The 26,195-nt window shown below is 38.3% G+C and overlaps 1 protein-coding gene and 1 long non-coding RNA gene across 6 annotated transcripts in view; one reads left to right on the top strand and one right to left on the bottom strand.

Moving 5' to 3' along the window:
• Positions 1 to 426: 426 nt before the first annotated feature.
• On the top strand, positions 427 to 26,161 carry slc2a9l2 (solute carrier family 2 member 9, like 2). Of its 5 annotated transcripts, none has more exons than XM_049733708.2 (13): positions 427 to 474; positions 895 to 2,933; positions 3,210 to 3,311; positions 5,258 to 5,418; positions 6,434 to 6,558; positions 7,380 to 7,525; positions 11,665 to 11,797; positions 13,350 to 13,537; positions 13,978 to 14,088; positions 17,252 to 17,353; positions 17,576 to 17,651; positions 23,178 to 23,305; positions 25,078 to 26,161. In XM_049733708.2, the coding sequence occupies exons 2-13, from the start codon at positions 2,880 to 2,882 to the stop codon at positions 25,318 to 25,320; spliced, it is 1,569 nt and encodes a 522-aa protein (XP_049589665.1). In that variant the 5' UTR covers positions 427 to 474; positions 895 to 2,879; the 3' UTR covers positions 25,321 to 26,161. The 5 variants fall into 5 exon arrangements, with proteins under 5 accessions (XP_049589665.1, XP_068508410.1, XP_049589666.1 ...); XM_068652309.1 differs by having other exon boundaries at positions 433 to 1,872; positions 2,791 to 2,933; XM_049733709.2 differs by having other exon boundaries at positions 433 to 1,872; positions 2,859 to 2,933.
• The window catches only part of LOC137840733 (uncharacterized), a 30,152-nt gene continuing 10,459 nt past the window's right edge, over positions 6,503 to 26,195 (bottom strand). Inside the window, exons 2-3 of the long non-coding RNA XR_011087682.1 lie at positions 24,335 to 24,510; positions 6,503 to 6,647 (exon numbers count right to left, since the gene is read on the bottom strand). This is a non-coding gene — a long non-coding RNA (uncharacterized lncRNA). The remainder of the gene's footprint in view (positions 6,648 to 24,334; positions 24,511 to 26,195) is intronic.

The following is a 26,195-nucleotide window of genomic DNA, read 5'->3' on the forward strand; positions in this document are numbered from 1 at the left end:
GTCGGAACTGTGATTGAACTCAACCAACCCGTGTAAATCAAATTTTTGTTTCGGTCTTATTTTTGTCCTAAAAACGAAAGAACTAAAACGAGCACGCAGTGAGTTGGATAATTGTGGACCAAATCCAACAGTACATATAGGAATATTTCAATTATACATATTTATTTTTAGCTCACATGATCTATTCCACTCATCAATCTGGTTGAAGAAATTGTCGATTGGCAGACAGCAAAAAGTAAACAAAACAGAAAACAATACTGCCGATAACAACATCGCATGCTACTAAGCCACGTTTTAGTCAAAAACTTGATACTCATCGAGCCATCTGTCCGGGGAGGATAGCAATTCCGTGTCTTCCTTCTTCCCATTTTGCAAGCTAATTGAATCAGTTTACTGATTCTCATGTGAGTATTCTTTCCCTAGTGGCTTAGCTGCAGTTTTTCTAGCGGAGGAATCTTCATGATAAAGAGTCTGGTGAGTGTTAATTAACTTGATAAAGTGTGATAAAGATAGCAAATTTATTATGCTTGTCTAAAATATGGGTCAGGATTATCACAAAGCCTTGACCATGACAGATAGGTGTTTTTACACCTCATCTGATGACATAATATAATCTAGGACTATATTTCTTTAACCCAACAGTTTGATTGGATGAACCTTTGCCTCGATAATGTTATCAAAGGATAGATAGGCAATAGGCAGAAACACCTCCTGTTTCAGGGCAAGGCCTCGTATTTTGTAAGAAAAATAAAACAAGTATAACCTGCAGACGACACGGTTGCCTAAAGACAGCAAACATTGTTTAGATGTTTTCTTTAGCACCCTGTGGTGGAGTCCAACTGTTTTCCCACTGCTTTTACGCACAAGGGGAAATCTAATACACGTGTTACCTAGGCTCCGAGCTTGAGAAAGGATGACTCTCAGGGGCGACGACCCGAAAAGTCCGAGTTCCATTACTTCTTCATAGTGAGTATCTGTTGAGATTTGCAGACATGTGCGGTGAGCTACTTTTTATGACATGTCATATTTGCCACATCTTTATGGTTGCCTTCCATGCGTTTTAAACATTGTTCCTAGATTTGTTCCATACTGTAAGCACGGTAAAATACCACGTGAGGATAAAGCAGTCGTTGACGGGAGAAAAGCGCCCGAGGGGAGAACTTTTTTTGGCCAAGAAAACCACTACTGTGTGTCCTTTATAGCTGCACCCTCTGTCGAGCAGGAATTTCTTTTACACTGGACTGGAGAGACTGGACTGCCATTTTGTTCCGTGAATACTCAGCTCTGCTCTTTTAAGATCGACTCGTCAACTCACGTGGGTATCAACTCATCAGTGTTTTTGCCGCCAAAAGCACAAAGGTTGTGTTTATGCTTTTGGAGACAACAACACGATGTCATCATTTAAAAATAACTGGAAGTGTTTGGGGAGACACAACAGAGGGAAAAAACCCAAAATTTTACCCTCTTAAATTTTTCCCCACATCTGCTTCCCAGATGGAAAGCATTTACTGGTATATCTCGGAACAGCTCCGTTTCGTCACGTGCTGTAAACATGATATGATAACTTATCTCTCTATAAGCCCATAAAGTTACGTCTTTGATTTTGGCAATAAATACTGTACATTTGGACTCGATTTTATGTCAATATCTAATAGTGTTTATGGATCATGATAAATATAATTCCGTCCTTATATGAGTGGACTGTTATAGATACAATCGAGCCATTCGATGTTTCCTGGGTAACACGAGATACCGAGACATACCCCCAGAAAGACCCGTGCAAGTTAATAATTGGTGAGCTTTTGGTGCAGTTCTTATTACACACAGTGAGCAAGTCAGTGGACCTTCCGCACGCATTGGATATACACGTGGGTGAGTATTCCCACAGCAAAGAATGAAATAGAAAAAATATACAATCCAGGTAGGCCAGCGCTAGTTTTGTTGCTTGTCATAATTGTCACAGTAAAGCAGTAATCTACTTAAAAACAAGTGGAACATAATATAATTGTAATTACAACAATACTTGTTTGCTTTGGTGATCTTAAATCATAAGCAAGAAAAGTGTGTGAGTGTGTGTTTCCCATGCTTTGATTTGTGAAATAAAATAGCTTAAAACATAAAATGTCTTACAGCTTTAAATACCCCTAAAATACTAAATCATTTATTGGACTGACTTGCTATTTGATGAATAATAACCTAAATTGTTTTCCCTCTGCTTATCTACTCAAACAAATTTACTTTCTGGAAGCTTAGTGCTAAAGGAAATAACAGGAAATGGTTTAATTGGATACTGGCCACCACCGTTTACTATACATACAAGAGCATAATTGTTCCAAAGTCCTCAGGGGAAAAAAAAATAAAAAACTATCATGAAAGAGCGAGTCATTCTCAAAGCTCTAAGTAATTACCTATGCCTAAATTGCCATTCCAAATCTTGCATTCCATTTTTATGACCACTTGGTGGCAGAATCAGTCTTTTACGTCATATTGGTGATCGTTGCAAAATATGCAAAAGAAAAAAAAAAAAAGAATAATTATTGCACTGAAGCTTGAGACGTGCTAGCTCAGCCCTTCCTGGGTGGAGTTAGAATATTCTCTCCGTAGTTGTGTTGATTTATGTATTTATGTGTCATTATCCTGACGTCCTCCAAATTAAAGCAGATCTTATGTTGGTTGTATAGATCATTTGTCATAATTTCCTCTGTAAGAATAAATCCCAAACATATGACAGCATGCATGGTGCTGTAATATAGCAAAGTCATATGCAGGATCCAGATATATCTTTTTTAGATTTTCCCACTTCCTCATCTTGATTGTGAAATGGACCTTATCTGCATATGAGTGTCCTGTATCAGCAGAAGATTCACTGAACCGCTAAAATGGATAAACCACAGAATGCCGAGTCGCCTGAAAAGAACCGCGGCGACAAAAAGGTTAGTGTATAGAATCCCATACAAGCAAGACTTAGCTGTTCAATGTTTAGGCAGTGAAAGGTGCAAAGGTTGCCGTGGAGATTATGTGTATAGGAAACCATGTAAAACATTTTTATGGAAAGTGAACATTTCCCTCCATGGACTTAGGTCGGCTTTAAAAGCGTGTGCATTGACTTTTCAATGAACCTTGAGTTTGATCAACAACATTTTGACTGCCCTCACAAAAAACTCCAATTTGAGTTCACATGACTCTATTTTTGTGTGCTTTCTCAATAGAAGCGGGTCACATCCTGTCTTCTAAGTGCAGCTTTCTTTGGTGCCCTGGGCTCGTCTTTCCTTTATGGCTACAACCTCTCAGTCGTCAATGCTCCGGCACTGGTAAGACAAACTGCCCTTGACTTAGCTACACAACCATAATCACTTGACTCTTATTTGACTTCCTCCCACACTGGAAAGAAATAATTGTGACTAGCTAATGCGCCAGGAAAAAAGTAAAAAGAAAAAGTCTATTTAAATATTAAAGTTAAAAAAAAGTTTCTTGCTAAATTGTGTCTACAGACTGGCTAAGTGGGTGGTTGTTGGTAGACAGCCTGTCTAGCGGAACATATTTTATTCATGAATATGTAAACAGCAGGCATCGCTGAATTATTGTGAAGATCTTGCTGTAAGATGTAATCATGGCTGCTATAATGAGACGAAAGGGTTGAGTAGTGTGTCTGGACCATTTTGGGAGGTGCTAAGGCACCCTTAAATTAAATCCAAGCTCTCCCTCCCAATATTTAAGAGTTTTTTTTTTTTTTAAATAAGTTCGAGATGTCGGTATCAATGTTATATTTTACCGACAAAAGTGCAAGCTCCCACCCACCGAGTGTGCTCTGGTAGCAAAACAGTTAGCAGCCCTCTAAAATTCTGATCCTAAAATTCTCCCTGGCTCTGAGCATCACGCAAGTTGATCCCACGAGGATTTCAAGGAGCGATGGAGATGTCACGGAGGTGAAGACAACTACAGAATTGCTGCTATGGGGAGAAATAGGCCCACTTCAGCTGATTAATGAAATTTAACGTTTGATTACTAGCCGCCATTCTTTTCCCATCATTCCGTCAAAAACAGGCACAAGGGAACTCGTCTTTGCTCCCATCGGCTAAACCAACTGAACGTGCTGTGATTTTTATCACGCTCTGGAGACAGAAGGTCATTGCCATGCAGTGAGAGGAGGAGATGGGGGTCATAGCTAGAATAAATGTTTTATAACTGTCAAAGTAAAATGATGGTGATGGCACTAGGGGCGGTAGGGAAGAAAAAAATAGACCCCTGCACCTCTTTTCTTGGAGTAAGCAGATTCAGTGAGTCTTTAAACTTCGGGCGAAGTCACTTAGCTCTTTTGGTTATTGGCTTGAGGACTAGAGAGTCACAGATCCAAGACCTGCCATGAGTGAGAAATATGTAAATTAAGATAAAGGACTGGAGATGCCAGATTCTTTGTGAGCACTGTCAAGGTGCCCCCAAACTGCCCAGGGCCTCAAACTATCCACTCAGGGATCATTACTGTATAATAATAAAGTTCAAAGGAGAAAAAAAAAAAGAGTCATCCCATGGGAAAGTAGCCAAATCCACATCTCTGACTTTGCCATTCTCCAAAAAGTCCAAAGTGTAGTCACTTGAAAAGCTGAGGGTCATGCAAGTCTATTTACCGGATATGAAATTCATTCAGTTGTTTGAATTTGAACATTTTTCTGTTTATTAATGAGGAATTAAAATGCCAGGATGACGTCAGGTTAGTAACCTTTATATTTCATGGGCTTCTTTGTTCTAAATGCTTTTAATTCCAAGGTAAAAACAACACCCCACACCTGCATACCTATGATTGAAGGCTTCTAAAGCATCGCTAGCGTTTTAGTATTTTTTTGTTTGTGTGTGTCTTCTTAAATTATTTTATTTGTATATGCCTTTCAGTATTTGTTTTTAATACGTGTATGAAATGCGCTTTATACAGTCAATCAAGCTGCTTTGCATCTTATTTCGTGGCGTTATTCTAAAGCTCTAAGCTTTTCATTTCTCAACCATCGCATTAAAATACACTCGTGCACTCGCCTCATTGAATCAGTGAGGTCACAAGCTTGATCCGATCAAAAGCCTTGTAAGTGTTCATTCAGGAGACTGTGGTGAGTGAACCACACAATTTCTTTGAGGAAAATTCAATCTTCATTCTGCTGTATGTTTGTCGAGGAAGTTTTTTTTTTTCTAATTTAAAAGATGTGCCTTGGGTCAGTAGATGTTGGGAAACACTTTTCTAAATGTTGATTTCTTTTTTGTTCCTTTTCAGTACATTAAAGCTTTTTACAATCAGACATGGATGGAGAGATATGATGAACCTGCCGGAGCAGAGACAGTCACACTACTTTGGTCCATCACAGTCTCCATATTTGCTATTGGGGGCCTTTGTGGAACACTTGCTGTCTCTTGGCCAATAAAAACATTAGGAAGGTGAGATGATTTCAGCGTGTTTGGGATACATTTTTCCATCTTTGATGTGTTATCAATAGCTTTCTTTTCTCTACTTGTATCATATCACCAGGCTGAAAAAAAAAATCTAAATATTTTGGAACATTTATGAGATTTAAGATTCAGGAAAGAATAAAGGGTATCGGCTGATCCCTAATTTATTCATTTTGTGGCAATGATATAATAACAATTATACATAGGGGACGAGGATGTCACTCGGAGAGAACTTTAAGTCAATTATTTATTCTCACTCATTCCGGGTAAGAAAGCTGCTTAACTATGGCTTTTGGCTATCTCAACTTGAAACCTCTGATCCATATTGCTGACAATTTGAGATATATATTATTCATACTTAATTCTCAGTTTGGAACCATTGCTTGAGCTGGTATTTCTTTTCACCGTAAAATAGTTTCCAAAAAAGCTCAAATCCATATCTCAGACCAGGAATTGAGTTGAGTGGTTAATATCTTATGAAGACTATGTAAATCCAGTCGACTGACTCATTAAGAGTTCCCAAGTGGTCATCGCTTTTCATGCAGCATTGTCCTGAATTATTCAAAGCAGACGAGTTTATCTCAATGGAGATCATAAATTAGTGGTAAAAACATTTACTGGGGGAATGTTCAAATGGGGGGAAACCCCTCCAGGCGATGCTGTATGCAGATCCAATTAAATTAAATTAACTAGGCAAAGTCGGCGCTCTCTGACAAAATGCTACTGCGCCGCTTGAACGAAAACATGAACGCCACAAGGGGGGTGCTGCTTGAGCTTTGGAAAAAGACGTGCTTCTAAAGATATTAAGTGCAATGAACTTTCATAACTTAAGAGTCCTACAAACTTTCTAGAACTTCTTTCCTACAAATTAAACCATAAACTAAATAGTCAAGACGGATCGTTCACCTTTTGAGCCATACCATGCCAGTCTTGTAGTCTTTATTTATTTATTTATTGTCTCAATGGATTGTAATTTATTGTATTGTTTGTTTTTTCTAAACAGAAAAGGAACCTTGTTACTGAATAACATCTTTGCTGTGATAGCTGCATTGCTGCTGACCTTTGGAGAGAGGGCCCGGTCCTTTGAGATGCTCATCATAGGTCGATTCATCATGGGAGTGGACTCTGGTAAGTGTAACGTTCCGCGGCTCAGCCCACACAGATGACTTTTCTCGTTGGCGGCGTCTGTATTTTTTGTGTCCATTTTACTGTGTCACCTGCATGAGTAAATACAGAATCAATTGAAATTTAGCTTTTCACATCTACAGCATGAGCTCAAGTTGATTTTGATCAAAGAAATGAAGGACCCGATATATATTCTGTCAACTAACTTCCCCTTCTGCCCACCTTTGCACCCTTACAATGATGTCTCATCAAGCAGGTGATTTGAAATTACCTGTGTGTGTGTTTGTGTTTGTTGGCTGTGCAGTGACCATGAAATTAGCATTTAGTCCTAATCATCAACTCCACTGAGTTTCTGTAATAGGGAAGAATTGCTACTTTGATTAGATGTTGGAAAGAGCTGATTAATAAATAGGGACATTAAAGCAATATCGCCAATTCATTTTAAGCTTCTAGACTTGTTTATGGAGGATCGGAAGCTGTAGTCTTACATACACTAATACGTGTCGTAACAATGATGTTCTATAAAACATTTGTTTATCGTGTCCTTAGCTGATTCAGATCTGAAGGAGGAGGGGGAAAAAAAATCATTTCTTTTCAAAATCGCGCCAGAAAATAAACTAACAAGCATCCACCGCTTACATATCTCATCTAATAACCTTCGCCTTGCAATGCTTTGTAGTTGACCATGGTGACTCCAACTGAATTGATTTGATTGTGGGGGCAAATTCAGCAGCAAAAAAAGACTTTCAACAGCCCTTTTTTTTTTTTTTTTTTAAAATGTATTCTGATTATTTGAATGTCTTGTTTTTTTTCTTTCTTCATAGGTATAGCTCTCAGCGTACTACCAATGTATCTTGGAGAAATTTCCCCAAGATATATCCGAGGTTCCATCGGTCAGTTCAACTCAATTCTGATCTGTCTCGGAGTGTTTGTCGGTCAGGTGCTGGGTCTACCTGAGCTGTTGGGCCAGGTGAGTGATGGATTTAAACCATAACGGCTCATTTCAAGTGTGGCGAAGTTCGGTTGATGATGTCATAGCAAGATCTTGCACAAATTAAAAAGTCTAATGCCCGGTACTTATTTTACCGATTGCTTCAAAAATGGTGTGATATGATTGGAAATGGCTGCAAGTTTCATTTTCTTGAGCAGAAAATACATAAAGACAAGGTGCCAATGAAATATAGGCCATCTGAAGGCTCTAGCTGTTTTACGATGCGGCAGCCTGAGAAGAATAAAGAAGCAAAATCTCAGGGGGGTTGTGGGGCAAGAAATCTGGGGCAAGTACCAATTGGACAATGTGAGACCATGTTCATATTTCCATCCATTTTCTACCACTTATCCCGTTTAAAGTAACTTTGGGCAAGAAGCAGGAGGAAAAACCCAAAGGGCACTATTGTGATATTTGCTCACTATTTAACACGTTTTGTTCTTCCGATTTTTTTGTTCCCAAATGACCTAAATGTTTTCTGACAACATGTGTTCAAAGAAGATGAACATTGTTTGGACTCATCCCCCTTGATAAAACTTTCCAGAAGCAGCTTTGCTCTGCAACTTTTTTTCTCTTCTTGGGCATTGATCTGTAAAAGCTGTTAAGCCACTTTGGCTTATTTCACTCACCGCTGACCTGTGCTGCTTGGTTAAATCATAATAGTGCCAATGTTTAGAACAGATACAAAGACAAATGGCTGTCGTTTCTTTTTCAGGTTCTGCCAATAATAATAACATCAATAGTCATCAAAAAGGAAAGCTCACAGTAGTTTTATGGTTGAAAATTGCGTGAAAATTACAAAAACACTCACGAAACTAGAAAACAATACTCAACAAGTACAAATCCTGTCTTAAAATATTAGCCTAGGCATGTTTGTGTGCCCGTCCTTTACATTGCAAAAAAATAAATCTGAATTGAAACAAGCAGTGCAAATCCAGCCTTCCTTTGCATTGACATTTACACACGAGCACGGCACAATTCATTTGTAATTCATGAATAGTGACCTGTCCCACACGTAATGTATTCATACGACCTATCTGGCACCCTTTAGGCTTCTCTGCTTGGCAGTAATTTTACAGAAGCGCATACCAGATGCATGATGAGTGACATATTCAAATAACGCCAATGGTGATAAAATGCAAAACACTTATGTGGTCTTGGTGAAAGCTTCTATTATTAGGACTCAAAGATGTAATAATAATAAGCTTTGACAAATGCTATTTCTTTCTGACCATCACATTTAGCCAATGCACGTTCCCGTGTTTACTCCAATACAGCAGCGGGGATGAATCTTCTAATCTCGATAATCCTTTACCGAGTTCTACTCTTCACAGAACGTGTCATTTTCTCAAGTAGGCTCTTTCACAGCCAATGGGCCTTGCTTCACTCATACTGTTGCTTTTAAAATCCATCACGACGCTCTGTCGGGGGTTGTTTACAGCGCATAGAAAATGTCAGTACTTATCATCACTTGAACATACTAAATAAATCAGTTGTAAGTCATCTGGCTGTCACACAAACTTCAAAATGACATTTGTCTCTACGTGTGTATATTTTTAGCTGCTGCAATGCTCACCGAACCTTAAAGGGGGTGCCCCCCAGTTTATAACAGAATTTTGTTTTGACTACACCGACTGATTTTATGCGTCTATCACTAAACAACGCATAATAATTTGATAAGCTCAATCAATATTTGTACGGAATTTTTTTTTGTATTACCTAGTCGAAAGATAAACAATAACAGGAAAATACATCTATTTTTTATTTTAGCCTATGTGCTTGTTCACTGAAATGGTGCATAGTATTTTATTGCACACTTCGGTTTACGTTAATACAACACTGTGTCTTCTTTTGTGAAGTTCACTTTGAACCAAGGCCGAGCAATGTTTTTTTAATTCAGTAATTGGTATTGATTGTAGGGTGGCCGAGACTCTCTCTGTGAGCTTCACTTCAGATCAGAGGGTCAGAGTATTCCCATAAATTTCACTTTGTTGCTGCAGGGAGGCTAGTCTGCTTTTTCAGCACTGTCGAGGTGTCCTTGAGCACGGCACTGATGACCCCACAGTCCTTGTCTGCAAGTCGGCATGTAATTTTTTTCTCAGGCTTGGTAATTACTATAATAAACTAAAATGAATAAAGAAATCAATTCACATGAGAGGAATGTTGAGCGAATGGACTTGTCAATTTGTTTCTTGATTCTGGTAGCTGAACCGTACAAATAATTTTAAAGTATAAATGAAGGACGAAAAGATATGCGACCTAATGAGTATCAATATAACTCAAAGATGTAAAAAAAAAAAATTGGTTGTTTATGCCAGCATGTATCAGATAATTACTGCAGTGCACAGTGTAATCCATCATGCATTAGACTGTAAACGACTATAAGTGACAGCCAATCACATCTCACAGCTTGCTGTTGAATTAAAGATTTTCAATTAACGATCAGCTACTGATGATTTTCAACCAGGTTGTTCTTTTCTTGCTAGAGTACATTATATTTGTCCTTTTTGGTTCGGCAAAGCAATGAAGACCGGCGTATAAATGCAGAAGTAAACTTTCAGGTTTTTCTGACCTTTCCATTAGAGCTTACCTACTTCAGAAACCATTTTTGTCTCCTGCATCTATTTGTGGGAAGCTTCCATTAAACAGATTTTCACTTTTTCTTTGTACTGTCAGCAAAGGCCATAAGATAAAACCTTTTTTTCTTTTTTTTTTTTATCTGCATTCAACCACAGCATGACAATGCACCCATCAGTCTCAGCCATGTAGCATGTGACGACTCAGAGTGGAAAAAACAACAATAGCCTCACAGAGCACATTATTAAATTGAGCTTAAGTCACAACATGGTGACCAATTGCTATGACCGTAAAAACATGTCTTTATAAAATACGTTTGATAACTAATATTTTCACAATATTTTAAAAAATGCAGGAGGACACAGATAATTTTGTTTTGTTGAAAAATCACACTATATTTTCATTAGATAAACGTGTGAGTGTCTTGGGCCTTTTCAGCTTACAATGAAAAATCGCAATGCACATTATAACACACTAATAAATAATAGTCCAAACACTAAAGTTATTATTGGGGTGCTGAGCTTCCACTACCTAAAGACCTGTCTTAAGGGACCAGGAGTAATCACTTAGGTGAAGAAGGTAAATTATCCAGGTTGAACATTAATAACACTATACGAGCTATCTGTTCTTTGGTTCTCGCTATTTCTGTCTGACTGTCTCTCCCTCTCCATCTCTCTCATTTTCCCGTGGTGCATTTAATGGCAGTCGTAGCCTGTTGCGGCAATAAAAAAAAAACACCTGCAGCGCCTTGCTATAGATTAATTACAGTCCTTTTACTGTAACTTTACTGCAGCATTTACCATTATTACTATGATCCCACTGTTATTATGAGACCTTAAGTAGAAAAAGTAAAATTTAGAATTGAATATCAAAGATGGATGGATGGATGGATGGATGGATGGATGGATGGATGGATGGATGGATGGATGGATGGATGGATGGATGGATGGATGGATGGATGGATGGATGGATGGATGGATGGATGGATGGATGGATGGATGGATGGATGGATGGATGGATGGATGGAATACTGAGGGAACATTTTGCTTGGGTAACAACCTGCGCAATGTTGAAATATACATTATCTGTATGGTCCCTTGAAAATACGATGCGTCATATTCACTATTATAAATTTACCAGCCAATGAATGATGAATATGTAGCTTCTAAGGCACATTTCAAAGATTGTGGGTCATGGCGCACTGAGACAATGTAAATTGCCTCTACTATTCTCATAAATCTATCTTTGTTTGTCTATTCATCTTTGCCGCTACTTCCACTGCATACAATAACAAATAAAAGTCAGATTCTTGGAATTTATTATATTGGCCTTATCACTAACTGATTTTGTGTTTCATTTAGCACACAGCGATGGGAAAAAACCCAAATAAAACCATGACAGCTACTTTGACACACACACACATTATATTTTCATAACAACTGTTGCTCGCAATAGGCAGGAACTGTAATTCAAACACACCTGAGCATACAACACCAAACTTGACAACACTGATTCCATTATCGCTTGGTGATATGTGACTGCAGGAATCGAGGTGGAACTACTTATTTTCCTTCCTGGCGTTGCCCGCAGTGCTACAGCTCTGCATCTTGCCTTTCCTCCCAGAAAGTCCTCGTTACCTACTGATTGAGAGGAGGGATGAGGCTGCAGCCAAGAGAGGTAACTCACACTGCGTTGCAATACTCGCATCGACGACATCCCACTAGTCTGGTAACTTTTTGCTCCTTGAGCGGTCTCAAAGCTGGAGAATACAGTATAGAATATTGATCATGTCTTTCCGGTTAGGTTTTTGCTGAAAACAACAAAAACACAAAAAGAAACAAAAATGGTGCAGAACCTTGCAGTGATAAACGTTGACACTAGTAATGAGTATTAATAGTGACTCTGGTCTTTTGCAACCCTGCACACAGATGTCATTTTATTTTTTAATCATACCAGCCAGCATCTTTAAAACTTCCGGCCTTACTCAGCTAAACTACAGATAATTGTATAAAATAAAATAATCTTATCATGGCATTTCTTTTCTTTCTTTGCTCGTCTCAAAGTATTGTAAAGAAATCGGCCACTGCAAAGACATGCCCCAAATTTCCTCCTTCACAGGGAAGTTAAAGTAGGTCACATCTCGAGTGGCTCTGGCTACATTTACATTGACCATGATAATCACATATAAGAACATATTTTCATTATTTTGTCGACCTGATTTAAAGCGTATTCCTTTGTCATGATTCATGCTGGATTGCTAAATGATATCCTTGGATTATATTTCCCCTCCCTACAATGTTCTTTTATTATGTCACCATCTTGCCATTATTACAGCGGCTTTGTTATTACCGCCGAGGTTACAGGAATAATCTTCCCTTCATTGGCCTTTGTGGGCCAGGCTGATATTGAAAGAATTTTAAAAGGATAATGTTGAGGGTGAATATCTCGGGGTAACTTTGACGTCATAAACATTTTTTGAGACACACAAAAGTTGCTCCATGGCCGCAGCATTTCTTGTGCTTTCCGATGTTTACAGTTACTCCTTTTATCGCCGTACCAATCAGAGATAAACTTTTCTTTTTTTTCGGGTTTTGTTCTCATTTTGTTTGAAGCGTTTCCCAAACTAGGTTGTGCCCTCAATCTGCACACACCCTGAGGTCCTGTCACCGCCAGGTTTTAATTTCATGACATGAAGTGAAGAAAATGTTGTGTTCACCCCAACAAATTCCCTCTAGTATTTCACTTGACAAGTTCGGAAACAAAGGTGCAAAAAGGCAAGGCAATATATTTCACACACGATTAAACATTTCAAACATTCATATAATTCTGTTATCTATCTTATTTGTAATAAGCTGCCAACAGACGTAGAGTCAACCCCAGTGTAATTGCAGTTTAATCCGAGCTAAACCCAATTTATTCAAAGAGCCCTTAATCGCGGTTTACATCTAAATGTCTTCGTTTTGTTTGTAAATAATTTTAAATGTTATACTTATGTGAAATATATGGAGTTATGTGTATGAAACGTGTTGTATAAAAGAAATTGCCTCGCCTTGTCTTATTTGAAATTGTGGTCATTTTTTTTTTTTATTTGGAAAAACTACCAAAGATAAATGAGTTATTAATTTGTCATTAGATGAAGATGTGAGCATGCAATTAACATTATGATGGTTTTAATGATTATTTTTTCACCTATTCTAATGCTATTTTTGTGTGTGCATGTTTTAATCAGCTTTTCAGAAATTCCTTGGAAAAAATGATGTTTCTTTAGAATTGGAAGAGGTCCACGCTGAGGCACGAGCTCAGGAAAATCTCCACACGGTCTCTATGTTACAGCTTCTGAAGAGTCGGGCGGTTCGCTGGCAGCTAATTACCGTCATAGTCACCATGGCCAGCTATCAGCTCTGTGGCCTCAATGCCGTAAGATACACCTTTCACTCTGTCATTCAAATTTAATAACAGTATGATTTTTTTTTTTTTTTTTTCAAAATGACTAAGTAGTAATTTAGTTCAAAATGTCTGAACTGCTAATTACCACCTTGGTATAGCTGAAAGGTTGTATTATGCATTTTGTTGAATTGATTTGATTATTTATCATCAGCTTTTCAAATGATCGCATGATTGCAATTAGTGGAATTTAAAATAATGTTTGCACCTATTTCAATGGAACAAAACAAAGTATATGCGCCGTCCTGTCAAGGATTTTCCAAGGTGCTGTTTTATGAAGAAACAAAACAGCTCATATTTGATATTTTTGCATTTTTGGTTAAATGGACAGCAACTTGTGAACCATTTACAGACATTAGCTTGATTAATTTAAACTTAATTTCAGTGATGAACCATTAGAAACTTTTTTACAGATTTGGTACTACACTAATGGGATCCTTCAAGAAGCAGGCTTTACTCCAAATATTATTCCGTACATAACCCTCAGCACAGGAGGAATAGAGACCTTTTCCGCAATCATCTCTGTGAGTATTGCCACTTTAAATCATTCATAAACACCCAAGGTTGTGTTTTTTGGTTCCCTTGACTTAAACCACATTGAACCTGCTTTTCTATTCTTACATACCTCACATTTGTAAACATTTTAGTACTGTATTAAATGTCAATCATGATATGTCTAATGGTGTTTAAAGGTGCCTCACCATGATGCTGAATAATTTAGTAATTTCCAAGTACATCTTCTCTGGTAGCACACAATAGCAGATACAGTTTATAGCCTATTTGTTGTTGTTTTTGTTGTGGTTTTCATCATTGTACTTCTATTGCATTGGTGGTTATATGAGCTCATGAGCTACTTTAATATCCCCACATGAACCCTTTGAATAAGAAAAAAATATACTACAATAGTGAGTTTATTTCCAGAAATCATTATGGAGTGGCTGTAATTGCCCAAAAAGTGTTTCATTATACACAGTAAAGAGTGCATGGAGACGTACTTGTAGTTTTCGAACAATTTCTCCAATAATCTACACATAACGTTACCACTTGGCAATTTTAAACAAGCAGCAAGCATTTCCATGCTCCACCATTAATCTGACACAGCAGGAGCACTTTTTTTTTTTATACTATTTATTGAACCAGTGAATTGTCAGACAAGAAAAGCCTTGAATCCAGTTTAATGTAAATATATACAGAAACACTATATGCAGTCTTATATTCACCGGCTTTGTGTTAGTGAGCCCCTCAAAAACAGCTAAAATAACAAGCGTGGGTTTCATTGATTGAAGGGAATGAGAGAAGCTGCTTCAAGCTCTGAATAAAGTTGGCTGTGGTCATGAACTGTGAATTTTAGATCTAATGAAAGCCAATGATTGGAGTCGAATACATATTTCAGTTCATTTCTACATTCAATTCACTTGTCACATTGTAAATTATAATACAAGACCTTTTTTGACCGTTGGCTGCTAGTGTATTTCATTTATTTTTTGTTAAATATGGCTTTTCAAACTTTTCATTTTCTGGGTTACAGCACAACATTTCCAGAAACGTTTGTGTAATCATGACCACTTTTCTTGCTTGAGTAACTTTGCTGTCAATGCACTATTGATAGTCTGCTTGCATTGCACTGCTGACATTTATTAAGTGCTTTTTGTACAGTATATAAATCTTGTTTTTACATTGGAATTGTAGTTGCTTATACAACTGATGTGTTTGAGTGTGTGTGCGTGTGTGTGTGTCTGTGTGTACGAGCTCAGACGCTTGTGTAAACTGCCCTCCATCACTTCCTCATTTTATGACTCATCCCTCACTTGTTTTCTTTACTATTATATAGCTCATGAAGTCCTCCACTAAATCTGTACGTCTCCTTTTATTTAGTTATATTTGTGACGGAAGTCCTTTCGACTTTCTCCAAAAAGAAGAAATTGTTACAGCTTTTCATTTCTGTCCCTTCATTCAGAAACTGGATAGAAAATTAAATCGACAGTGCAATTACATAAATAAACTAAAATGGGGTTGCTAATTTGGTCCGTAACATAAAAAAATGGACAAAAATGCTAAAAAATATATTTTCAGGTGAGAGGCTGAATTAGACAGAATTTGGACATTTTAAATTAAATTAAGTTTCAAAACTCGTCGATTATAAAGACAGTTAACTTGATGATTGGTTAGTTGTCAATTAATCGATTAATCGGTGCAGCTCCAAAAGAGTTCAGGTAAAGTCTTTGCCCACACTTTTGCATGTCCTCTTAATGTCTTTGTGTTTCATTGTCACCAGTGTGACTATGAAAGCCAAACAAAGTACATTTTCACACTCAACGCCTCTCCCAAGGGTTTATCTGGGGATGGCGCTGAAGCGACGGCATATGAAGGGCCAGTGGTGCCTCAAGCTGTGGCTACTTGTCTTTAATGGCTCGTCTACTTCTTGATGTGATGAATAATGACGAGACGTTTTAGTCCTGTCAACCATGAGCGCTAAAGTCACAGCTTTGACCTCTGTTGCCTCTGCCAAGAAGTGCAGATGAGACATGCTCTGTGAGAACGCCTATTTCATTCAGTGTTAAATTATCCGGGGTGTACATTTTGTTCTTATCTATTGTGAAAGTAATCAAAATAATAATAATAATTTCATAACCAACAAGAAAATTAGTGGACTCAGATTGCTTCTAATAGCACAGACAACAGCTTGAAGAAGAATTGGACATTGTAGACTGCAATTATGTCTTTTTCTCACTCGCGTCACGGGTAACTGGGGCTTCTTCCAACTGACTTTGTTCGGAATAATTCGGATGGACGATTTTGGCCTCCCTTTGAGAACAAAACACGTTTTCTGCCCATGTACCATACACAATCTTTTAGGTTCTATCCTCTTCCAAACCAAGTCACACAGGCGGATGGAATTACACCCTTAAGGTTTTTAATGGGCTGCAGCTCTGCTGATGATATTTTTTTTATGCGTGTGTGTGTCTGGTTGAGAAATGTCCTCTGTCTTCAAGGCAAATGGGACACACAGACACACTCGCACAATGAATTATAATGTGTAAGCTTGCCCAAACACACACGCGCGTGTTCCCTTTCCACCTTGTCTCTGCTGAGCTGGTGGAATACGTACAATATTGTACAAACAGCAATGACCTTTTTCTACAGCCTCCGAGCAGTAAGGTTAGACCAGAATCCTGAATACCATAATGCCCCCTCCACGTGCATCGACAGCTACTTTTGGCAGCTGGAGGAATGCATGGAACCACCAGCTTACAGATTCAGCCTCTATCTCACGTCAAGCGCATCCAAATAGAATCTCTTGGGATTCTTTGCCAAGAATGATTGACATCACCATGCAAGGAGTGATGCCTGCTGACATTGTGTTCAACAATTACCGCAACAATATTGGTAAAAACAATTACACTAGTTGCGTACATAACAATATTGAATTACTTTGCTCAATGTTTCAGTTGCTAGTGAAGCGACAACGGCATTATTCTAACATTATCTAGGACAGGATAAAAAGACTAGCTTGACCATGATGAGATGGATAGCGTGGCAGGGCACAAACATCTTATATTTTAAAAATTTATTCTGGCGTTTAAACACACAGAATTATAAATGTAGCAGGGTTGAATTTTTAAATTCTAATAGCATAGCAAATGACTTTCCCATATAACTTGAAAGCTGTCTTTGTCCTGTTTGCAGGGTTTAGTGATAGAACGAATTGGGCGGAAACCTCTGCTCATATTTGGATTCTGCGCCATGGCAGTGTTCTTCAGTCTACTCACAGTGTTCTTAAATTTTCAAGTAAGATTGTTTTTGGATTGCTCTCCTCCCTATCTAGTCTTGTCCCAGTATTGTGTTTGTAATACGGCAACATTACGAAGAAAGAAAAAAACCTGAATTGACAGTTGAACAAAATTAGGGACGTGAGAATTTTTTTTTTTTTACATTGTCAAGTACCAATGCACATAAGGATTTTCATTTTGCCGAATTAATGCTAATGCTACCTTCCCTTTCTTTTCCTAGGACCGTGTATCATGGATGCCTTACCTCAGTTATGGCTGCTTACTGGCAGTGATTGCGTCCTTCTGCTCTGGACCAGGTAATACTTTTATCTTATGATCCCGCCTCATTACATTTGAACGTTTTGATGTAAACAAAATGGGCAGATTGTACTACAGCTTGCCGGATTATTGGCTGTTCACCATGTGTGGTTTAATTCTTACTCAAACTGTAATAACAGGCAATGAGCTCTTGCTTTTGTATGCACGAACACACTTGCAATAAGCTCAGCTCCACTTGACACTGTAAGGATTTCATACATTGGGTCGACGCATTTGTAGGAGAATAGAAATTGTGTCTTATATCATCTTCACAGCAGAGATTCATAGCATATTGGAGCAGATAAAGCCGTCTACTGCTTATGATACTACATTCCAATTATGAGCCACGAGCCACAATTACTGTGAAGTCTTTCTATCGTGGTCACATTTGCCCATAATTAACCAATAACATTAAGACATGACGGAAAGGATCGTTCATTTCACCTAAACCTTTTTTTTTTTTATCCAAATTTAGCATTCCTTGCTGCTCTTTATGTGCAGCTGGTTTGACATTAATCCTCACTGGTGAGATACTGCCAGTGTTTTATCATGCATTAATAAATAGCATGGAATCAACCTGGGAAATTTGATTTTCGATACGGATGAAATAGACGACACTTTTTTCATCCCGGTTGGATAAGGCATTTAAAGAGGACATCAGTAAAGAAAATCGTTCCAGTGATATGTTCTATCTGACCTCCCCACTGGTATAAACATGCCATTATGATTAATATTGCCGTTGTGGGATGTGAATTAAGTAGCAAAATCCACCCATTTTGATCCATCTTAAATGTGCGGCCATTTCGCCACTTGCTGTTGACTGAAAATCACATCACAGTTGCTTGTCTTTGTTTTGGACTTTGGAGATTCAAAGACACTGAATTAAATTTCAAACCTTAATTTGTAGACAACAGAAATGACAAAAAAATGGCATCAAAAGGTCTGGTCGGACATTTTTTGTTCTCGTTAGTGTATTTTTCACCAGCGCCTTGATAATCGACCTGTTGATGTTCCCTTAGCGACTGTGATTGAAAGTCTAGTTTGAGGGAGGCTACTTAATTGGGTCATGTCACTGCTGGGGGCTCGAACTGGAACTTGTGGTATATAGACTCTTGCACCGAGTCATTTGGAAAAAGAAATGCTTTGGATTTCAAACTTAGTATTTTTAGGACGTGGATGTACATGCATAAGCGGAGGTACTGATATACCATTTGATTTCACAATAATAGGTACTCTGTACCTAAATTGGTCCATAACTTTGGTACTTATTCCTGGTAAGAACTTTCAGAACCATGAAGCAGCAAGCAGTGAGGAAGAAACAAACAAGCCATCTGTTCATTCTTAATTAATGTAAATTGAGCAGACTGAATGGTATATGCACAAAATCCCCTTGCATATTGTCTTTTTTTTAGGATGTTTGTTTTTCTTATATTTCCAGCAATAGCATTATCACAGTTATGATAATTAATTTTCTATTTTGCTATTGACCATTAAAGAAGTGATTGGGTGTCAACAACATATGCAGCAGTGTTTTTGTCAAAACGTATGCAAAGCTATTCTGAGTGGCGAGTCCTTGGTTGGCCTAGTTCTCAAACAAAGGTCACATTCACGCATTCCCTCGAGTGATCATCTACAAAGTGTGGGAGACATTTTCAGCATTCTTAGAAATATGTTCATTTGTCAGGAAAATCGTGATGAGTTACAACATTTTTTATTCTGTGCTAATTTGAAGAACATTACACATCCTTGGGCAATGATTTGGCCAGCATGAATTAAAAGAGAAAAAGAAAGCAAGCAAACCCACTGTGGGTCCATGAAAATCAACACAAAAGCAAAGAAGCAGACGTTATTGACGGACCATGTATCTGGGCGAGGCGAGGAGACCATTTTCAAATTATTCCGACTCCTTGCATCCACGGCGAGATTTACAAACGGAACGGCCCTCAACATGACAGCAACTCAAAAGTGGTTAATGCAAGTCGAAAATGCAAGTCGAAATTATCACTTGGCTGACTCACACATCAACTCACGACACAAATGTCTGAGCATACTCTCTACAATTAGACAGAAATGGAACAGCCAAGACGCCCGTAGGATGAGTTTGGCTGGGACCAGTTCAGGACTGAATCCCCCCACGCCCCCTCACAAACTCTCGTGGTTGGGTATTATTATTATTATTATTTTTATTAATAAATTAATATTATTAAATTATTATTAAATTATTATTATTATTATCCAAGATGTGGCAAACATAACAGTCACAATCTTTAGATCATAAATATTCATTAAAAGTGAATCAAAAAAATCATATTAATGAAATTCTTGCATCAGTGACTGTTTTCAAAGGGATAAAGATAAATCAGTCTAGTGAAGTAATCCCAGATGTCATAATGGCTCTTTAACAGCGCTGAAGCGGCAGAAGAAAAAAAAAAGACAACATAAAAGCTCTTCCCATCTGAACAGAGGGAATAATTTGGTTAGGATTATTCATTAACTGTTGGTAGCTTCCGTGATTTATAAATCTAATGGAGCCTGGCCGGGTAAAGACCGGTAAAATGAGTAAATTAGGAATTTAAATGACAATGATGATAATGCGGGGTCACCAGTTTTCAATTCAGTTGTATTTCCCTAATAGCCCTTTGTAATATAACAGTAGAATCTATTTGTTGCTTGAACATGCAAAAATTCCACTTTTGTTCGAGTCACCTTGGTGATCATGCAAGAACATTGATAAAATATCAATTGTTCGAAATGTTAATGGAGATTCTGTGGAATGAACCACAGCCAAGGTGACACTTAATGATGTGTGGTTGCAATTGTTGCGAGATTTAATTAAAAGGATTGTAGAAATGAAGCGGGGAGTGTAAGAAACAAATGTGTGTGTGTGTGCGTGTCCTCACAAGGCATACAGTGGTAATAGAATATAATTATTCAACGAAATGTATTTTACATTTCATCTGCCAGGTTTGTTTTCAAACAATTTGTGTGATCAGGCTCTCACAAGACATTAATCGCTATTTCATCTTGTGCCCACACTCGCTCACCCTGAGAATTGACAAACATTTATAGTGAAGGTCACCTTCAAGGAGCCATTTTAATTCCAATCCTTGTGTGACCTGAGGCTCTGCGCTCTCCACAAACACATCAAAATATTGACCCAAACATCCTTGGGCCTGTTGTCGCAGGATTTTAATGGGCCATATTTAACACCATTGTGCTTGGAGCTTCAAGGCTGTTCTTTTAATTCAGCGCGCCAAAAGACCATCTGCAGGTTAACCAACTACGTTTATCGTTTCTACTGGTCATATTTTTGTCTAATCAGAACTGCCGAGTCCTTTAAAGGACTCTGAAAATACTTTGAACTTTGTACCTTCAGACCCAATGGGTGGTGTCTATGTTGTGAGAAATTTGGAGGAGGCGTTAGATACCAGACTTGAGAATTTCTTTGAGCTTCCTTAGAAAAAGAAAAAAAATCCTGGCAGCGTCTTCCTTTCCCGCATCCCACTTGAGTGTCCACAAATGACGCAGGGTAGGGAATTTGGCTCATGTATATCATATTGCCTGCAGCATGAACCTGCTCTGTCATCCCAAATGAGAGCTATTAGATTTTCTTTTCCCTTCTTTTTTAAGCTGACAACTATTTTCTCAGAAACTGGGCTCGATTTGCCACCTCCAATTCAACCGCAGACTTTAGTATAAGCACTTTATATCACTTGAGCTTTTAGGGGGTATCTACAGGTGCAAGGGTGTATAAACACATATTGCTGTGAAAATTCTCTGCTTCTACTTTAACGGGAACAATTTGGAAAAAGCCTTTCTTGATTGACAGCTGATTGGCAAGGGCATTCCTGGCCGTTCTTTGTAAGTCTGCTGGAATAGGATTTAGCCTACAAGTGATCTTGAGCAAAACAGGATAGTGGATGAATTGCATTTGATCAAATAATAAAAAAATTCTCATTTCTTACATGAAACATTCTCACAGTTATTGTCTTCAAGCCGCAGCGCATTTCAAGATAAACGGATAAAACAGAATGCAGATAAGACGCAATTTATGGTTGCCAAATCATTTCTGTGATAGTTGTTATCGACACCGCTTTTTTCTATTAAATACATCATGCCCAGTGAGATTGGAGTTTAAAAATGCAATTTGAAGTGTGTTATGCTTTGTTCATATGATTACACAATACACTGTTGAAAAATAGGAAGCATGTGCCAAACCATCTGTCATAGTCAAACACCGCTGGCGAAGGCGGTTGGCTCGTGTTAACGGCTTGTTTTTGCAGCAGGGGTGCTCGCTTCAGATAAAAATTCCTCAAGTACGCACATTCATTACATCCCTGGCGGGGGTAAACACATTTTTTGTTATGTTCATTTGCCAATACATGTCTAATTTGAAGACTTTTCCTAAAGTAGTTTCTTTTAAAATGTATTAGCACAGCTCTGGAACTTACCACAAATTAACACCAACTTTTTTTTTGTGTCATGCAATAGTCTCTCTTAAAGCCAACATTTTTTTGTGTGTCAAGTCTCCTTCTCATTTTTTACCTCTGTTTTGCCGTTCATTTTCACTTCCCTTGTGTGGTCTGAAAGCTTCTTTCAAAGAAAAGGCATGACGATAATGATGATGATTATCATTTTTGTTATCATCATTATCGTGGCTTCCTTTTTTGTCATTATTATTATCGGTAAGTGTTAAGTTCAGGCAATTACTGTTAAAATTCTTCCTGTTTGTGCATAAAAAAAAAAAAGTTTTGGCTCCACATATAATAATGAAACAAATGAAAATTTGTTTGTGACTCACAGCATGGGCTGTAAGAAACGTATTGTTAATAAAAAAATAAAAAACATAACTTCGCCTTCACACTAACGAGGTAACTGGGAGCACATTTAAATGAATCTCCATTACTTTTGCTAATGGGATGAACAAATACCCTTTTAATTTTGAACGCATGGTTGGAAGTATTTCGTGGGACCCGTATTTTCAGATGTTACCATGGTAATATATATATATTGTGTGCTGTCTGTTGCCATGGTAACACAGATTTAATGGCATGGGCTGTATTTTGTCTTAAAACCCAACAAAACAGAATATCAGAATTGTAAAGGTTAAGATGTTTTACGTAAAACAAATGATTTTTTTTTTTCATTTGGGCTGAATAGCTCAATATAGCTTGTTGCTATTTGCTATATTGCTTATTTGACAATGCGAATTATAGCGATGTTTGTGGAGCATAAAGAACATTTTTTAAGATCTTCAAATTGCTGGCCTCCAGGCTCCCACTAACGGTTCTATAGCAGCGAGTGGCAGTATTTGCTCAGCAGCTGGCTCATTAGAAGCAAAGGTCCACAAGAACAATTCCGTAAGTCCCACTGAGACAGACGCCAGAGACTCTTGTGTAATCATTTTGCGTTCAATCGTGCGTAACCAAACCAGAACAGAATGAACTACTCACTTTCTCTTTCACGTGATGTCATTGCGTTTGCTCCACTGATAACTGACAACATTCTTGGGTTTTTTTTGGCAGGTGGCATCCCGTTCATCCTGACCGGTGAACTGTTTGAGCAATCCTACAGGCCGGCCGCCTTCATGATTGCGGGCATTGTGAACTGGCTGTCCAACTTTGCAGTGGGTCTCCTGTTTCCTTTTATACAGGTAAGTCAACACCTGAGTCCAAATAATTATTTTTTAATGTACAGGTGCCCATGGTGATGGGATCCCAACATTGCTTTGAGTATAAAACAATATCAGAAATATGAAATTTTGATGATTTAACCGTATTTTATGGCTGTGTATAACCGTCCTACTATATTTACTTTATCATAACTTTTATCTTATGTTACTGAAGATCAACATGCGTTCTTGCAAAATGTATTTTGCGGTCAAGGTTAGGGCTATAAAGTCAAACTTAAAAGCAGCATGCTATAAACCATACCAGTATTTAACCCAGAAGGACATTCACTATTTTTACAATTGCACACCGGCGAGAAATGACTTGAACCTCTCTTTCTTCACAGCATGAGTGTAATTAAACTTCCACTAACACAGGAATAGAATGTCGCAAATTTGCCAGCAGCCTTGTTAACATCCAGAGATGAGATTGGATGACTTTATTAGTCTCCTGGAGCAGAACTAACCTAAGTGACATAAGTGAAAAACACAAGGCCAGACTGCGTGTAATTAAAGAAGTTCGCTTTGGGTTAGGCAGCATGGAAACTGAATGTATACATATTAGTAAATATATATATATATATATATATACACATATATACTGACCACATGTAAGGCAAAGTGGCGAGTGATTGTTATGATTAATAATTGTGTTTCTTTCTCAGCAGCGACAGTATGTCTCCCAATTATCGGGCAGCGAGGATGTAATGGAAACGCAATAATCCATAAACCGCCTAAACAGCCCACTGCGGATATTTGCAGTTATGCTCCTGTCATGTGGTGTACGGTTAAGTCTTTCATGCTCCACAGGCGCTGTCCTTCACTCGGCATCCAGTGGGACGCCGTAAATCTATAAAACCCTTCTCACATGCGTATAATCCTCTGCAGTCTACAGCACACACCTCCACCACAGATTATGACAAAGTGCTGCCCCAGAAAGCAAATCGTTTGACTGGCCACAATGGGAGTAAATATGCTGGGATTTGTCCCGCCGTTTTAAAAGGACCTCCTCACCTCCTCTGTGTCCTGACTCAGCAGGGCTTCGCACTTGGATCCTGTCGGGTTTCTCCGCGTTCCATCCCGCCCTGGACATGCTGTCCCAGACAGTCGGCTTCCGCAGTTCATTCTCAGTATCGGATATCGTGACACGGTTTCACACGAGCTGAGTGGGGCCTCACGGTCCAGAACAGCTGGGAGAGAAAGGGAATGCTTTTGTTGTATGTTCTAACTTTGCAGATGAGCATTACATCACAGTGGCCAAATGCAAAGTGGGGCAGGCCCTTTTGCACGATGTCGTTTAATAGTGCTCTTATGAAATTCACTCAACACGGGCAAACTGTGTCAACAGCCGGAGTGATATAACAGCTCACACAATAAATTGGGCTCCATTGCAGTCGTGGTTATTAGGGTCTCATCATCACCTAGAGCAGGTACGCGCATACGGCAGTAATTATGTTCGGTCTTCCTGTACACCGACGCTCAAGGTCAGACCAAAACACCCAAACAAGACTTTTGAATCACAGATTCTCACTTTGGGTAATCAAAATCGGTTACATGTCAAAAAGTTCAATGTATTTATCACAAGCCTAAAATATGTTCGTTAAGATAATTAATTGTCAATGTGGCCGTTTTTAATTAGAGCATGTTTACTACTCTTTGTGACAACCTGTAAATGACTAATTAATTTGAATTATTTTAAACCCATTGGGAAAACATGCGTCGGATTTGTCTTAGGCTTTCTTTTGTGTTTTATGTAGGAGGCGCTGGGGCCATTTGCTTTCCTGGTTTTTGTGGGCTTCTGCGTGGTGGCGGCTGTCTACCTCTTTATCGTTCTACCTGAAACCAAACGAAAAACCTTCATGGACATAAGTCAGAGTTTTGCCAAGATCAACAAAGTCCCGGTCTCCTCTACCAACCATGAAATGAACCTCGTTCTGTGTACAGGGCAGGATAAGAATGGAAAAGTACAAAATGACTTTAAGATGGAGAGTTCTTTTTAAACTCAACTCTAATTGTCTTGAAGGAGCATTCAGATTTATGTTATCATTATTATTTTATTTTTTTATACAGATTTATCTTGTGATGAAGAAAATGTAATGCTAAATTAAATTTTATAGGTATTTTATGCAATTTTTTCGATCTTACTTTAGATGCACGTAAACATACATTGGTTAACAAGAGTATTACACGACCACCCAATCTCAAGGTTTATGCCATCCTGAATTAACGGCATCTAAAATTACCATAGTTTCTGTTTTCATATTATCCAGTTGTGTCAAAAACCTTGAATTTGGTTGGTGTTCAGCTGCTGTGTGATGCTGGGGCAACTACTGTGTGTAAAAGAAGCTGACAGATGCAGCTGAAAATATGCTATGAGACAGGGGGGAGCACTTGTTCTGACATGCACAGTTATGGCGCCTCTCAAAAACCCAAAAGGCAATTTTGCTACCTGGTGTGAGCTGGAAGTGATCTGGAAGCAGACATGCGTGAGATAGGGAAGCGGATGTAGTTCCCCCCTGGAGGATTGGATATCGTCAGTATTTCTAAACTTACTAGCTAGTACGAGGTTAAACCACATATGGCCACAGCCTTGTCTGCGTGCAATAAAAGGAGTTTTGAGTGGGGCTTGTTTTGTTTGTTAATCTGTCCATTTTCCTCATTCAACCCACTTACTAAATCCCAGCCTGCCCTGGTTTTTTAGTTCTCCCTTTCACATCCCTGTTGTCCTTGTTGACTTTGATCACGATCATACCTTTATTGCTATTATAATTATTTAATGATGTTTTCCACAGACAATTTTTATTGCGTCAAACAAATAAAATTATTTCTCGCTTGCCTTCACTTATGCTTTTCTTGCTCATACCACAAATGCATG

This window comes from Syngnathus scovelli, chromosome 11 (assembly GCF_024217435.2).
Source record: "Syngnathus scovelli strain Florida chromosome 11, RoL_Ssco_1.2, whole genome shotgun sequence".
Taxonomy (NCBI): Eukaryota; Metazoa; Chordata; class Actinopteri; order Syngnathiformes; family Syngnathidae; genus Syngnathus; species Syngnathus scovelli.